Source organism: Nyctereutes procyonoides, unplaced genomic scaffold (assembly GCF_905146905.1).
Source record: "Nyctereutes procyonoides isolate TBG_1078 unplaced genomic scaffold, NYPRO_anot_genome, whole genome shotgun sequence".
NCBI lineage: Eukaryota > Metazoa > Chordata > Mammalia > Carnivora > Canidae > Nyctereutes > Nyctereutes procyonoides.
Window position 1 is genome coordinate 38980311 of NW_026575125.1, and position 16479 is coordinate 38996789.

The 16479-nt window shown below is 34.9% G+C and overlaps 1 protein-coding gene across 5 annotated transcripts in view; it reads left to right on the forward strand.

Moving 5' to 3' along the window:
* Positions 1 to 16479, forward strand: part of KDM6A (lysine demethylase 6A) — a 213745-nt gene that overhangs the window by 73198 nt on the left and 124068 nt on the right. For all 5 annotated transcript variants that reach the window (XM_055337661.1, XM_055337662.1, XM_055337665.1 and 2 more), the window contains exon 4: positions 5183 to 5232. In XM_055337661.1, coding sequence (XP_055193636.1) covers positions 5183 to 5232 — 50 coding nt within the window. The remainder of the gene's footprint in view (positions 1 to 5182; positions 5233 to 16479) is intronic.

The following is a 16479-nucleotide window of genomic DNA, read 5'->3' on the forward strand; positions in this document are numbered from 1 at the left end:
CTCCCTGCTCAGCGGGGAGCCTGTATCTCCTTCTCCCTCTGCCTGCTTCTCTGTCTACTTGTGCTCTCTGTCAAATAAATAAAATAAAATAAAAATAAAGAAGAAAAAAAACCTACTCTATGATCCAGCAATTGCACACTGGGTATTTACTCCCAAAATACAAAAACACTAATTCAGAGGAATACGTGCATCCCCATGTTTATTGCAACATTATGTACAATAGCTAAACTATGGAAGCAGCCTGAGTGTCCATCAATAGATGAATGGATAAATGTGTGATATGTATATACAATGGACTATTATCCATCCATGAAAAAGAATGAAATCCTGTCATTTGCAACAACATGGGTAGAACTAAGGAGTATAATGCTGAGCAAAATAAGTCAGTGAGAGAAAGACAAATACCATATGATTTCACTCCTATATGGAATTTAAGAAACAAACGAGCACAGGGAACAAAAAAAGAGAGGCTAACCAAGAAACAGACTCTTTAACTATAGAGAACAAACTGATGGTTACCAGAGGGGAGGTGGGTGGGGAGGGAGAGATAGGTGAAATAGGTGATGGGGATTAAAGAGTGCACTTATCATGAGAGAAAAAAAGTAAAAGAAAATGAAAAAAAAATGACTTAATGTCCCAGTCTCTTAGGAAGTGGTGAGAATGCAGATTTACCTAAAACTGCTGCTTTTCCTACTATATCCTGTTACCTTCCTGGGGGCCCTCATTTGGTAATGTTAAACCCAGGTTTAACATAAGTACACTTATTTTAACATTTGTATGAATAATATGTTCACTGTTTAAGGAAAAATATTAGAAGATATATAACCATAAAAGGTAAACAGCCTGAGAGCAGGAGCCATGTGTTTGTTCACATCTCTATTTCATTGTATCTAGCTTGGTGCTAGCGGCTCAATACTTAAGAAACATTATATAAATGCATTAATGACCCAGTGGTATTTTACCATCAAGAGCCACTTACTTTTAAAGATTTCTGATGCAAATCTTTAGAGACTTTTCTATTACAATAAATTTTCAACATTTGAAATTGAATTAAACTCTGTAACTTTCTTTAACCTAGTGTATCATGTTAATTTCTCCATCTGAGAAACTCACTTTGTAAATTTCAATTTCCTGTGTAGTATCTATTTTATAGGTAGAAGAATTCTTTATTGGATGAGTAGACTATTTCTTTCCTTTTTTGGTACTAGACATAATCACTATATTGTCTATCCTTGTAGTTAAAGCTTTGCACACATCCATATTGTTTTTAGAAGGAATATCTTAATGTGGTAGGCTTACTGAGCAAAAAGTACGTATATACACACACACAGTTAATCCTTGAACAGCATGGGGTCGAACTGCAAAGGTCCACTTATATGTGGAATTTTTTCAGTAAACACACTATAGTCCTGGAAATGTATTTTCTCCTAAGATTTTGTTTTCTCTAGCTTACTTTATAAGAATACAGTATATAATACATGTAATATACAAAATATATGTTAATCAGCTGTTTTTGTTATGGTAAGGCTTTAGGTCAACAGTAAGCTATTAGGGAAGTTTTTGGGGAGTTTAAAGTTATGTGTGAGTTTTTCACTGTGTTGTGCAAAGGTTAACTATATTAAAACTTTTGACAGTGCTATATTATGCTACAAAAGTTTTACTAATTTATAGCACTAGTAGAGTGATAAAACTGCCTATTTCCTTAAATTTTTGGGATTTTTGACTATTCTATCATTACTGAATATTACCATTGTTATTTAATTTTATGATTTTCTTATATGAAAAATTGTAGAGCATGAATATGAAGTTAAAGGACAAATGACTATGTGTAGTGCCCTCTTGCATCTGTATAGGTGATTCTTTTATCCTTGATAATTTCCTTGTTTGTTTCCTCTTCTATTTTCCTGAGGTAAAGGGAAAAATAAAGGAGATTGTGTGAGAAAGATTACAGAACACTTAAGTTGTTACAATAGTTAAATTTAACTTGCTTTTCATTTTATCTTTTGCATTTTTTTAGACCCACCTTTCATGTTAGTACTTTGTCAGTTTAATAATCTTTTAAATTATATTTTTATTTTTTTAGTCTAAAAAGCCTAAATGGGCTTATTTAAAAATAAAATAAAACTCAAAATTATGAAAAAAAATAATTTGAAGTCTGTTCATAAATGCAGTTAGTTCCCATGATTAAAAAGATCTGAACTTTGGAAATTGGTTTGTAGAGAGTAGATATTAATATGTTTGGGCACACCACTCTTTAAGTGGCAAAAGAAAATGACAGTCTTGCCTGAAGTAATGTTAAAAAGATTTCCTTGTGGGATGAAGAACCAATAGAGAACTCAGGGATCACAATGTGAAGACCAGTAAGATATATGCTACAGTCATTGTGAAAAAGGTTTTGAGCATTTTGAGGATATCCAAACAAATGATTTCCCTTATTCTCCGTTAAGGACTTTAGAAAAGTTTTGTTACAGTGGGTTAGGAATCCTTTTTCATGGATATGTAACTGACTTAGAGGTTCAAAATGATGACTTTACTTTGGTTAAAAGGATTTCACTAAAGAGACTCTGGTATTTAGAGTTGTAACGATTTATTTGGATTAGGAATCATAAAATATGTTAAGATCTTTTCTTAAAATAGGATGCTAGGCCTAATGGGGTAAAGTAGAATTGGAAAGGTAACAAATGCTCATGGAAGGAATGTCTCATTTACAAATCTGTGCTTGCACTTTGGAGCATTTAGTTTTTTGACTTTGATTTTGAAGGTTCATACTTATTTCTTGGTTCACCATACAGTAGTACGATGCCATTTCTCCCAGGTGATAGTCACATAGGCTTCTTGTACTTCCTGTTTCTCTTACTTTGGAGGACGTCATATGATCTCTTTAAGGGCTCCTCCCAATTCTAAAATGGGAATTTTATGAAGTCATATATCATTAGGTTATTGGAAACATGCCTTCCAAGGTTGTTGGAATTCTAGGACATCATTAAAAGGGCAGTCCAGATTTAATATGGTGAATGCACAAAATTGTTAGGGACCCAGACTTGTGTTGGTTAGGATTTTTTTTTTTAAAGATAGATTCATTCATTCATTCATTCATTCATTCATTCATTCAGAGAGAGAGAGAGAGGCAGAGACACAGGCAGAGGGAGAAGCAGGCTCCATGCAAGGAGCCCGACATGGGACTCGATCCCGGGTCTCCAGGATCACACCCCGGGCTGCAGGCGGTGCTAAACCGCTGTGCCACTGGGGCTGCCCTGGTTAGGATGTTTTTAGGCACAAAAGCAAAGACCTGATTCTAGCTTACCTAATAAGCAGATTAATTGCCTCCCATAACTGGAAGTTCATAGGGGAGTTGTGTACTAGGCCTAGTTTGAAGTCTAGAAGTATCCAGCTACTTCCATTTGTTTCCTCTGCTATCTTCTACGGACTTCATACTAAGAGTAGTTCCCTTTGTGGTGGTATTTAGTGATATACAGGTTTCCTTGTTCACATCCAGCAGTATAGGGAGAATATCCTTTTTTTTTTTTAAGATTTTATTTATTTATTCATGAGAGAGAGACAGAGACACAGACACAGGCAGAGGGAGAAGCAGGCTCCATGCAGGTAGCCCGATGTGGGACTAGATCCCGGGACTAGGCTCCATGCAGGTAGCCCGATGTGGGACTAGATCCCGGGACTCCAGGATCACACACCCTGGGCCGAAGGCAGGCGCTAAACCGCTGAGCCACCCAGGGATCCCCCAGGGAGAATACCTTTCCCGTGACTGTCATTTATAAATGGGTGATGATTTCTGGATACAAACTTTGTTGGACTATTCTCTTCCAGCTAGAATAAGTTGGATTGCTTTTCATCTTAGAAGACCGTTAATCAGTGATCTTTATGAGCTAGCAATAATCATGTGTGAAGAACTAGAAAATGCAGGATGGTTTGCAATCAACTTTTTAAATCAAAACTGGACATATTTCTAAATGCCCTTCCAAGGATAGGTTGGTTGGCATCATCTTTATGCCAAAAAGGAGGAATGTTATTTAAATAATTTACTTGTTTAGATATGTGTTGTTTTTGAGTAATGCTTCTCCAATTTGAGTATGTTTAGAAAGTTCTCTGTATTGTAATTATATATATTTTGGCTGTTTACTGATAAACACTATGAAAGCATTACACATGCAGTTCTAGAGAATAGTCATTTGCATTTCCCCCCTATTTTTATCAATATAAAATCTTGTTACACTTGTTAAATCTGTATTTGAAAAATCAGTCTTTTTTTTAATTGAGGTATACTTGGTGTATAATGTTAGTTTCAGATGTTGTATAATGTAACGATTCAATATATATATTGCACAATGAGCACAATAAGTCTAGTTATCACCCATCACCGTACATAGGTAAAAATTTTTTTCTCGTGATGAGAACTTTTAAGATTCACTCGCTTAGCAATTCTCAAATATGCAATATAGTATTAACTGTAGTCATCATGCTGTACATTACATCTCCATGACTTTTTTTATTGCTCACCAGATTTTTAAAAGGACTCTTTTTTCCTACCAATTCTAATGTGTGTATATACTTTATAGTTTACTTTTTTTTTTTTTTTAAACTCCTCACTGAGGTTTTGGATTGACAGGAACTATAGTTTTTTCCTCATCCTTTCATGCCTCGGATTTAGGGGTATGGGATGCCCTATTGGAATTGAGTTGGAGTAAGGTAATTGTGGGCTATATATTTTTTTGTTGTTGATTATATGAAGGGAAACATCACAAAAGAAATACTCCTTTTGCTCTTCGAGGTGGTTAATCTCTTGGTCATTCTTAGAAGTGAGAATCCCTTGTGGGAACAACCTATCACATTCTGAAGTAGCCTTGAAAAATCTTAATCCTTTTATCAGATTTGGTTTGTGTGGAAGACCATTGTTGATTCAAGAGATAGCCTAGATTCTGTTCAAGATTAGGTCTGAGATATGAACGATTTACATCTTTGAACTCCTGTATATTTGACATTTGCTATTATGTCTGACTGTGAGGAGGGTGAGGCCCCAGTTTTCTAATTGTTTGGTCTTAAATATCACTCTCTTTTGGAAGGTGGTGGGTATGATGGGAAGCTTGTTATGATGTTTCTTAACACTTGTGTTATTGATTTTGAAATGGAACATAATTGTGACTCATACTTATTTTCCCTCTTTCAGCATTATCTGCATACCAGAGGTACTACAGTTTACAATCTGACTACTGGAAGGTTAGTGAACATTTGCATGTCTGTTGCCTATTTATTTTTTGGGCGGATTACTACTGGTTATGCTCAAAATAAATTGTGCCCTTTTTTCTTTGCTAATTACTTAAAAACAGTACTAAAGAAAAGCGATTGGAAAGGAAAATGTTCTTTTTATTATCCTGTATGAACCACCTTGTGTTTTATTAAAAGAGATAGATTACTCTGACACAGTTTATTGGCCAAAGATGATCCTAAGTTTAAGAATTTAAAAGCAAGTAAAACCAAAATGATTCTTTGTGTTTTTTTTTTTTTTTTGTCTTAAGTTGGTACCAGGGAATAAAGGAAGGCTGAAGATGGGTGTATAAGATTGAAAAGGCAAGGAACAATGGGAAAATTTTAATAGAAATCTTTCTTAGTACAGTCTCTGTAATTGGAGCTCTGAGGACAGCTGAACCTAACCATTTTTAAAAAGATTTACCTAAATGAAGAACTGTACATAACAATAAGTCCTATATTTTCTTAGTTTAAGCAGTTCATAAAGTTACCTGGACAGGTTAATCTTCACATCGTGTTTATTTTAAGTGTGTGTGTGTGTGTGTGTGTGTGTGTGTGTGTTTTTAAAGATTTTATTTATTTGGGAGAAGGAGAAAGAGTATGCTAGTGTGCATGAGGCAGAGCATGAGCAGGGGGAGGGGGCAGAGGGGGAAGTAGACTCCTTGCTGAGCAGGAAGCTGGAAATCTGGCTGGCAGCAGGGCTCAAAGCAGGGCTGGAGGTGGGGCACATGTGGGGCTCCATCCCAGGACCCTGCGATCATGACCTGAAATGAAGGCAGGCCCATAACCGACTGAGCCACCCAGGCACCCTTTAAGTGTAAGTTTATTGATGAGTGGGGTTTCTTTATCTAAATTGCCATTTCAGATTTTTAAGGTGTGTTTTATTTTTCCATCACCTAGTTTATCTTTCTTTTTGATTTGTAGAAGATTAAACAATATATTTTGGTAATTTAAAAAATATGTTGAAAATATCTTTTCCAGTTTGTGGTTTACCTTTATTTTTAAAAGCTTACTGAAGAATAATTTTTACATGGCATAAAATTAAACTGTTTTAAGTATGCGGTTCAGTGACTTTCAGTAAATTTTCAGAGTTGTACACCATAACCACAGTCTAATTCTAGGACATGTCCATCTCCCCATAATGAAACCTCATGCCCAACCTCTGGCAAGTATTGCTCTACTTTCTGTCTCTGTGTATTTGTATTTTCCTGGATATTTCATATACATGGAATCATATCATATGTGGGGTTTTTTTTTGTGTGTGCGTGTGTGTGGTTGTTTTCACTTAGTATAGATTTTCAAGGTTGATCCTTTGGTAGCATGTATTAATACTTTATTTCTTTTTATTATTTAATATTTCATTGTATGGATATACTATGTTTTATTCATTCATTAGTTGATGGGCATTTTAGTTGTCCCTTTTTGGCCATTGCAAATAATGTCACCATGAACATTTGTGTTGTTAAAGCTTTGGGTGGGCATGTATTTTCATTTCTCTGGGGTAGATGGCCAGGAGTGGAATTGCTGAGTTGTAGTATAGATCTAAGTTTAACATTTTAAGAAGCTGTTTCCCCGAGTGGCTATAATGTTTTTCATTCTCACCAGCAGTGTATAAGGGTTTCCATTTCTCCACATCTTGCCAGCACTTGTAATTGTTCAGTGTTTGAGGGTAGCCATCCTAGTGGGTATGATGAAGTAGCATCTTATTATGGATTTTATTTCCACTTTCCTTTTTTTTTATTTTTTAAAGATTTTATTTATTTATTCAAGATTGAGAGAGAGAGAGAGAGAGAGACAGACAGACAGACAGACAGGCAGAGGGAGAAGCAGGCTCGATGCAGGGAGCCCGGTGTGGGACTCATCCAGGGTCCCCAGGATCCCACCCTGGGCTGACGGCGGCGCTAAACCGCTGAGCCACCGGGGCTGCCCTATTTCCACTTTCCAAATGACTGATGATGTTTAAGATCTTTTTATGAACATATTAGCTATTTGTATATATTCTTTGGTGAAATGCCTGTGCGAACCCTGTGCCCATTTTACCTTTTTTTTTCTTTTTAAAGTAATACGTTGTCAGAGTTCTTTATATATTCTGAATATAGTCTCTTATCAGGTATGTAATTTGCAAAGATGTTTTCACTGTGGCTTGTATTTTCAATTTCTCCGTAGTATTTTTTGAAGTGCAAAAAACTTGAATTTTGATGCTTTTTTATCAACTTTTTCTTTTATTGCTTGTGCTTTTTTAGTGTTGCACTTAAGAAATCTTTGCCTTAACCAAAGGTTATGAAGATTTATTCCATAGTTTATTCAAACCAGTTGCTTCATTATTTGCCTTTATATATAGTACTGCAATAAATAGTAAAAGTATCTTTTCATATTTTTGTTAGTGATTCTTTGGTGTATAAGTCCTTTATAAGGGTTAAGTGGTGCAGCTCCTTTGGGAGTACTGATTGCCCCTTGGTCTTAACCAAGAAAGTTGACGTCAGCATGCTGTTTGTCAATCTGATAGGTGAGAAATGGGTGCTTATTGCTGTTTTAATTTGCATTTTCTTAGTTGTTAGGTTGAGTTTTTTGAAATTAAAGTTTAAAGACTATTTCTTTGAAGTATTTATTCATATCTCTTGCCCAATTTTCTATTATTGGGCCATTGTTTTATATAGCTATATTTTGTAGGAAATATTTATCCTTTATCTGTAATACAAGTTGCAGTTTGTCATATGTTGTTTTGCTTTGCTTTGGTGTATTTCTTTTTGCCCATGCATATGACTTTTATTTCTTCATAGTCAAATTTATCAGCCTTTTCCTATTTTGAGTTCTAGGACAGGTTTTTTTCTTTGTCCTAGGTGTTAGAAAAATTCAGCTACATACTCTTTTAGTACTTGAATGGTTTTTATTTTTTAATTTAAATCTGTTCCATTTGAGATTTAATTTATCCTTGATTTATAGTGTAAGGAACATCTAAGTTTATCTTTTTCCTTATGGCTAATTATCCTAACACAATGTATTGTTAAAATCTATCTTTCCCTCCACTAATTTGAGATGTTGCCTTAATTGTACGCTAAATTTTGTGCAATTTTGTCCACTTACAGTTTTTCTGGTCTGTTTTGTTCATCTCTTTATGAACTGATGACCATACTCTTACTTAGAGAGATTTTATATTTTAATATATGGTAGCACTCTGGCATCCTTTCCCATTGTTCTTGTTTTTAGGATTTCCTTGACTGTCCTTACTTGGTGTTTTTTCCAAATAAACTATGTAACTAAATTGTTTAGCTCCACAAAAATGTGTGGTAAGTTTTTTCCACCAGCTTTTTTGAGGTATAATTTACATTATTTTAAGTGTATAAGCTTACTATGTTTGAGCAGTTTATATGAGGTTTTGTAACCATTACTACAATTAAGATACAGAATGTTTCCATCACTGAGTGTTCCCTTGTGCCCCTTTACAGTTGATGCCCATTCTTGCTTGATCCCTGGTTCCAGGCAGTTAGTTATTTGCTTTCTATCTCTCTAGTTTTGCCATTTCTAGAATGCCTCACAACTGGATCCAAGCAGCATGTATTCTTTTACTTTTGATGTCTTTCACTTAGTGTGCTATTTTTAGTCCATGTTGTTGTATCAGTATGTGTGTGTGTGTGTGTTTATTAATCTTTAAGTAGTATTTCAGAGATTGATTCTGCCACAGTTATTACATCTGTCAGTTTGTGTTGTGTCCAGCTTCGGGTAAATATAAATGAATTTCAAACATTATTTGTCTTTGTGTGGACATATGTTTTCATTTTTCTTGGTATATGTACGTAGGATTTGGAAATGCTGGGTCACATTGCACTTGTAGGTTTAACTGCTAAGCTGTTTTCCAAAGTGGCTGTACCATTTTACATTCCAACTTTTGCAACATTTGATTTCCCATTTTACATCTTGGCTAGTACCTGGTATTGTCAATCTCTTTTACTCTAGCCATTCTAGTAGGTGAGTAGTGGTTTTTCACTTTGGCTTTATCTGCATTTTCCTAATGATAGTGATGTTGAGCCTCTTGTATGTGCTATTGGCCTTCCTGTACTTTCTTTTGTTAATTTACCTGTTCACGACTTTTGCTCATTTTTAACTTCTTTTTTTTTCTTAATTGAGTTGTATGGGCTATTTACATATTCTGGAGGAAACCTCTTTGTCAGATACTTGTTTTGGAAATATTTTCTCACAGTCTCACAAAATGGCTTGCCTCTTTGTTTTCTTAATTGTGCCTTTGAAGAGCAAATCTGAAACTGGTCCCTGTATTCAAAATGCAAGGAGAGACCAGTGAAAGGGGCCGGCCTACTCCAGGTTAGTAGATGGCACTTTTAATAAGCAAAGGAAATTTATGTATGAGCTTTGTCTTGGGCTGCAGCAAGACGAATGGATCCCTGCACCCACCTGCCAAATCTTAAAATTTTGTTTATAAAGAGGCCTTAACTGGGCTTGGTCACATATACTGTGCAAGTATTCTTTTCAGTGGCATTTCTCAATAATTTTCAGATTTACTGTTTTCTATTATAACTCTATTTTCCTTTTAATAATTGTAGAATTGGTAATGAAGTATGCCCTCTTTTGTTCCTGATATTTTTGTTCTTGATCAGCCTGGCTAGAGGTTTATCAATTTTATTGATCTTTGCAAAAATCTTTGTTCCGTAGATTTTTCTTTTTTCAGTATTGTTTTTCTGTTTTATATTTCATTGATTCCTGATGGTCTTTGTTATTTGTTCTGCTTACTTTGTGTTTAATTCTCTTTTATTAAGATAGAAACTTAGGTGATTGGTTTTCCATCTTTTCCCCCTAATATAAATATTTAAAGGTATCTATTTTTGTTAGCATTGCTTTAGTTGTATCCCACAAACTTTATATTTTGTATTTTTGTTTTCACTTATTTGAAAATGTCTTGTACTTGATCTTCTGACCCATGGGTTATTTGGATACATGTTGTCTAATTTCAGAATATTTGGGCTATTTTAGATCTTTCATTGCTAGTGATTTCTAATTCTATTTTATTTATACAATATACTTTGTATGATTTCATTCTGTTAAATATATCAAAACTTCTTTATTAGTTCAGCACTTGAAAACAGCCACAGGATTTGCATTTGTTTGTTGTAGTAGTCTATAAACAACAGGTAAAGGTAGTTGATAGTGTTTTTCAAATTTCTGTCTTTGATTTTTGTCTGTCATTTGCTGAGAGTTCTCTCTTATGATTGTGGAATTGTCTTTTAATTTTGCCCTTTTTTTAAAAAAATACATTTTGAAGTTTTCTTACTAGTACATATATACTTACGGTTGTTATTTTTTACCTGATGAATTGACCCTTTTATTGTTATAAAATATTATTTTTTAGCTCTGGTAATTCCTTTGTCTTGACATCAGTGTTTGATCTTAAAATAGCCATTCTGTCCTTCATAGGCTTGTTATTTATGTGATATATCCTTTTCCTCTTCTTTCCAACCTGTTGGTTTCTTTAGATTTACAATTCTCTTTTTGTAGATAACTTATAATAAATGAGTCTTGCTTTTTTGTGCAGTCTGAAAATCCCTGTTTTTTACTTGCACTGCTAAACCGTTCATGGTAATGCACTCATTTATATGATTGGGTTTGCATCTTTAATTTGATTTTTCCTTTTATGTTTGTCCTCTCAGTTTCTTGGTCTTATGCTCCTCCTTAACCTACTTTTCCCTACCCCTTTTTGATATTTGAATCTGTTTTACAATTTCACTTTACTTTTCCTATTGTCCATTTCAGCTCTTTTCTTTCATCATTTGTTCCTTGGTGGTTCTAGGAATTGCAGATACCTTAATTTTTTACAGTCAAGTCTCAGTTAATATTGTATCAATTCATATAAAATGTGGAAAGTTGTGTTATTTAAGTCTACTTCTTACCCATTCATGTCCTTTATGTGATAGTTGTTGTGTCTTTAAATTTACATTATTAGCTCCACAAGATGATATTCTTTTGCTCTATACAGGTCCATTTATTACAATGTAGTAGTGATTGTATTTACCTATATGGTTACCGTTTCTGATACTTTTCATTACTTTCTGTGAATCATTTCCATGTACTATCTTTTTCTTTTAGGCTAAAGAACTTTAGCATTTCTTATAGTAGAGGTCTGGTGGAGATGAATTTCTTTTATCTGAAAATATTTTTTTTTACTTCATTTTTAAAGGGCATTTTTGCTGGTTATGAAATTATGGCTTGCCTTGCCTTTAAGTGAAATTCTGCCTCCTTCTGCCTTTCTTTCCTCTTTCTGATGAGAATTCAGCTCTTAATTGAACCACTGTCCTTGTACACAATTTGTTTGCTGCTTTCATGATTTGCTTGTTATCTTTGGCTTCCTCTAGTTTGATTGTGATATATCTCTGCATGATCACTTTCATATTTATCTTGTTGGAGCATTTTGAATTTGCATTAAGTAAGGGAAATTTTTGTTGTTATTTCTTCAAGTTATTTTTTGTTCATTCTCTTTCCTTTTCTTCTGGGGATCCAGTTCCATGTAGGTTAGATAATTTGTTTTTATATAAATGTCCCCGAGAGGCTCTTATTTTTTCTTTTTCTCTGTGCTCTTCACATGGATAATTTGTTTTTCTATTTTGAAGTTTATTCTTTTTTTCCTTTGTTGTTTTCTTTTTATTTATTAGTTCAATCCATTGAGCATTATTTCAGTTATTATATTTTTCAGTTACAGATTTTCCATTAGGTTCTTTTTTTTTATTATTTCTCTTTCTTGAGACTTCCTGTCTTTTTAATTATGAGCATGTTTTGTTGATGATTGTTAGACTAGCAACTGTAAAATCCTTAGATTTAAAAAATTTTTTTTAAAGGATTTTATTTATTGAGAGTGTGTGTGCGCACAAGCAGGGGGAGCAACAAAGGGAGCTGCAGAGGCAGAGGGAGAAGCGGGCTCCCCACTGAGCAAGGAACCTGATGCAGGGCTTGATTCCAGGACCCCGGGATCCTGACCTGAGCAGAAGGCAGACACTTAACTGACTGAGCCACCCATGTGCCCCTCGTCTGCCATTTTCTAGCATCTTTATCATTTTGGGTTTGGCTTCAGTTGATTTTCTTCTTTCTTGAGAATGTGTTCTGTTTTCCTAGATCTTTGTAAGTTGTGTAATTTTGTGTTGGGTACTGGATATTATGAAAATTATGCTAACTCTTGGTTGTATTATTTTCTTCTACCGAGGTCCCTCTCCTCCCTTTCTCTTTTATCAGGCAGTTATCTTTATTGGACTAGAACTGCAAACTCACTTCCTTTGGGTGGCAACCTAAGTATCACTTTAGTTCTTTTGTCTTAGCTGTTAAGTCTGTAACTTGCATACAGGAGTCAGAAGTGGATAGACAGAATTTAGAATTCTCTAGCTCTTTCTTTTCTGGAATTTCCCTTAATTTAGTGGGATGTGATTTCTCCTGGTTCCAGTCTTCAGGTTTTCTATATTAGAAAGACTGCCTTTTCTACTAGTGACTCACTCTCACATGTGCTATGCCTGGCACCAAGTTAATAGCTGGGAAAATAGAACTCAGCCCTTACAGCTTTCCTCCTTTAAGCATGGCTTTTTATATGAGTTTCCTGTTGCTGTCTTAACAAATTACTACAAATTTAGTGGTTAAAAACACGAATTTAATTATCCTACAGTTTTGAAAGAGTCCCAATTGAGTCTTAGGGGAATTGAGTTGTCAGTAGGGCTAGTTCCTTCTGAAAGATCTATTGGAGAATCTGTTTGTTTGCCTTTTCCAGCTTCTGAAGTTTGCCCACATTGTTTTGGCTCATGGCCCTGTATCTTACTGCATTTTTTCCCCCATATTGCCGCCTTTGGCCTTTAGCTTTCTTGCTTCCTTCTTAAGGACTCTTGTCATTACATCTGGTCTAACCTGGATAATTCAGGATAATCTTCCCATCTAACGATCCTTCATTTAATCACAAATGAAAAGTATCTTTTGCCATGTAAGGTAAATATTCTCAGTTTGGGGATTTAGGATATAGACATTTTGGGGGTCACTATTCAGATTACCATGTCTTTCCACCAGAATCTGCCTGTTTCTGTTTACTCTTCAGTGCCTTTCATTAGCTGCTGTATTTTATGTACTATAAATTCTGTACACCAGAGTTTATAGTTACTATCTCCAGGAAGGTCTTCTCCAGTATCATCTTACTTACTAGCCTTCATTGGAAGCAGTAGTGTGATAATGTATTGATACCATTTTGCTTGCTTTTGAACTTAATAAAAATGTAATTGTGCAGCATATTTTTTAAGTGTATCTTCTTTCAGTCAGTACTGTATGTTACATTCATCCCTGTAGTTGTATATTGCAGTAGTTTGTTTTCATTGCTGTATAATATTTCAGTATATGAACATGCCACAATTTATTCATTTTATTGTTGAAGGGCATTTGGTTTTTAATGAATTTTGGCTGTTACTGATTGTAACTTTGCAAGTTCTTGATGCCCTGATAGTTGTCTGATGCCTGAAAGCAGATATTTATGTATGTATGTATATATGTATTTATTTACTTATGAAAGCAGATTGAAAACAATATATTGTTCAGCTTTTCTAGCTATAATAACTTGGATAGAAGAGGGAATTGGAATTTAAGTCCAAAACAGATAAGTCTACCATTGCCAGCAATGGAACTCCCCTCTAATCTTACCTATAACAAGGAAAACTTAGTATAAAATTTATTATTTAAAAAATTACTGTAGATATTTTTAATAATAAGAGAACATAATGGTGGAATGCCCAATACATGAAATACTAATTAGCCATCAGATTAATTTATCATTGGTAGTTTCATCAGAGTTCTTAACCGGCAATTTGAGATCCTCCCAAGTGTCAAAAGCTGACTCCCCAAATACCAAGAACACAAACCTGAGTTTATTGCTTACCATGTTAAAGGAGAATACCACCTCTACAAAGCTTTGTTGGTATTCTAGGGGAGAAGGTAAGGCCAGGATTGATTGAGAATTCAGACTTTGTTTTAAGACAGATCTTTCAATTTGGGAGCTTGATTGGGAAGGAACCTCCACAAATCTAACAGTCCAGAAATGGTGGTTATGGCAAGGCAAGGAATTTGAGTTAAGGGATTCAAAGAATCTTAGGCCTCAAACTATTATTGATGCTTTTCATTGAAAACTTGGTTATTATAATAATGGACAGACTATGTGCCTGGGCAGGAGACATGGATAAGTAAAGTAATGCTAATGAAAGCGGAGGACTAGCAAAGTCATGTTAACATAGACTTTCAATTGTGGTTTAGGTTCTGGGGTCCAGGCTAAGTGTGGGGGTAGACATTTTGGTTCTCTCAGGATTCAAGAACTTGTACCAGACTTTGTCACTTAAAAACATGGATGCGACTTACTTTAATTTCTATTTTCTAATCATCAATAAGAAATACAGCAGTATTATTTGTGAGCCAATAGTATTTACCCAGTGGTGATCAGTATTCATGATAGTGATTTTTAGGTTTAATTTTTTATATTTATAGTTCTGCTAATTTTGTGTGATTTATACCCACAGTGTATATTGTAAATTGAGGAATATAAGTATATGGTTTTTTTTAAATGTGACTGAGATAATTATCTCCTCAGTTTTAGTTGTGCATCTTTTGTCAAACCACATCTCTTCAAACATGTCCTCTATAATTAGATCTTAAAAAATAAAGTGATTCATCATTCTACAGGGCTTCAATTCTTGATCTGAAATTCTTGCATTCAGAATTGTGTAGAGTTGAACGGCTTTTTTTTTTTCCTTTGGATTTCAAAAGATGATAATGCATTACTGTATTACATAATATCACCTGTGACAACAATATATTTACACCTCTGCATTGATAGTATGATTGGTTATATTATTATTATTTTTAAAATACTTTATTTATTCATGAGAGACACACAGAGAAAGGTAGAGACATAGGCAGAGGGAGAAGCAGGCTCTCTGCAGGGAGCCTGATGAGGAACTCAATCCCAGGACCCCAGGATCACCACCTGAGCTGAAGGCAGACACTCAACCATTGAGCCACTCAGGCGTCCCATGATTGGTTATATTAAAGACTTCTGTCAGTTCAAGTCAGGGTTTTCCTATCCAAAGAATTTTGGTGGCTGATATCATAAAGTTTATATGATAAACTTTAATTTTTGTCAGTCTTTTGGAATTCAGAATGGACAATTAGGTATCATTGATCTGTAATCCATGATTAAATCTTAATTTTTGTTTAACATTTCAAAACTCAATGTTTATTATGTAATTAAAAATTTTATTTCTTGAGAGATACTTTCTCTTACCTAGTTCAGTACAAATGAGTCGTTTTGGAAGTAGTGAAAATTTGCCAGTTTCGTGACTATTCTGTCATGCTATTACATGTTGACTGTTAGTGATTATAATAAATATCTTTGTAATGCTAGATGATAATAAAACAAAAGCTTACTTACACAACTCTGTTTACCATGTAGAAATGGCATAATTAAAAAAAATGTGGGAGAGAAACTCTTCTGACTACTTAGGTTCATGGCTAGGGCCTGTGAATTACTTAATACAGGTTAACAGGAGGGAAAAAAATTGTTTACACATGCAATGCTTATACCTGTGGGAGAACTCAGTGATGAGTAACCCCAAGGGTGGCTAGAATTTGGAGCTATATACCAACTTAGTAGGTGATGAGAGGGAGAAAAGGGCACTTACAGGAAAACAGTTTTTTTTTGGAAGATAAATGAGCCCTTAGAATAGATGGGAGATATGATAGTCTTGTGACAAAGTCAGAGTTGCTCTCTGGGAGGGAGTTTACTACGACACTTGGGTTCTTTTTTTTTTTTTTTTAATTTTTTTAAAATTTATTTATGATAGTCACAGAGAGAGAGAGAGAGAGAGAGAGAGAGAGAGAGAGAGGCAGAGAAACAGGCAGAGGCAGAAGCAGGCTCCATGCACCGGGAGCCTGACGTGGGATTCGATCCTGGGTCTCCAGGATCGCGCCCTGGGCCAAAGGCAGGCGCCAAACCGCTGCGCCACCCAGGGATCCCAGACACTTGGGTTCTTTTAGGAAGCTCTGCTTTTAATGTATGAGTGATTGGAGGAACTCAGATGCCTTCAGCTCAAAGTAATTCTTATGCCAAGTGGAATACTTTGGAGTACCATGTTCTGATCCCCTTCAACAATAGCAGCAAAACCTAAGGTCTTTTATGAATCAGGGAAATTTAGAAATTACTGTTAT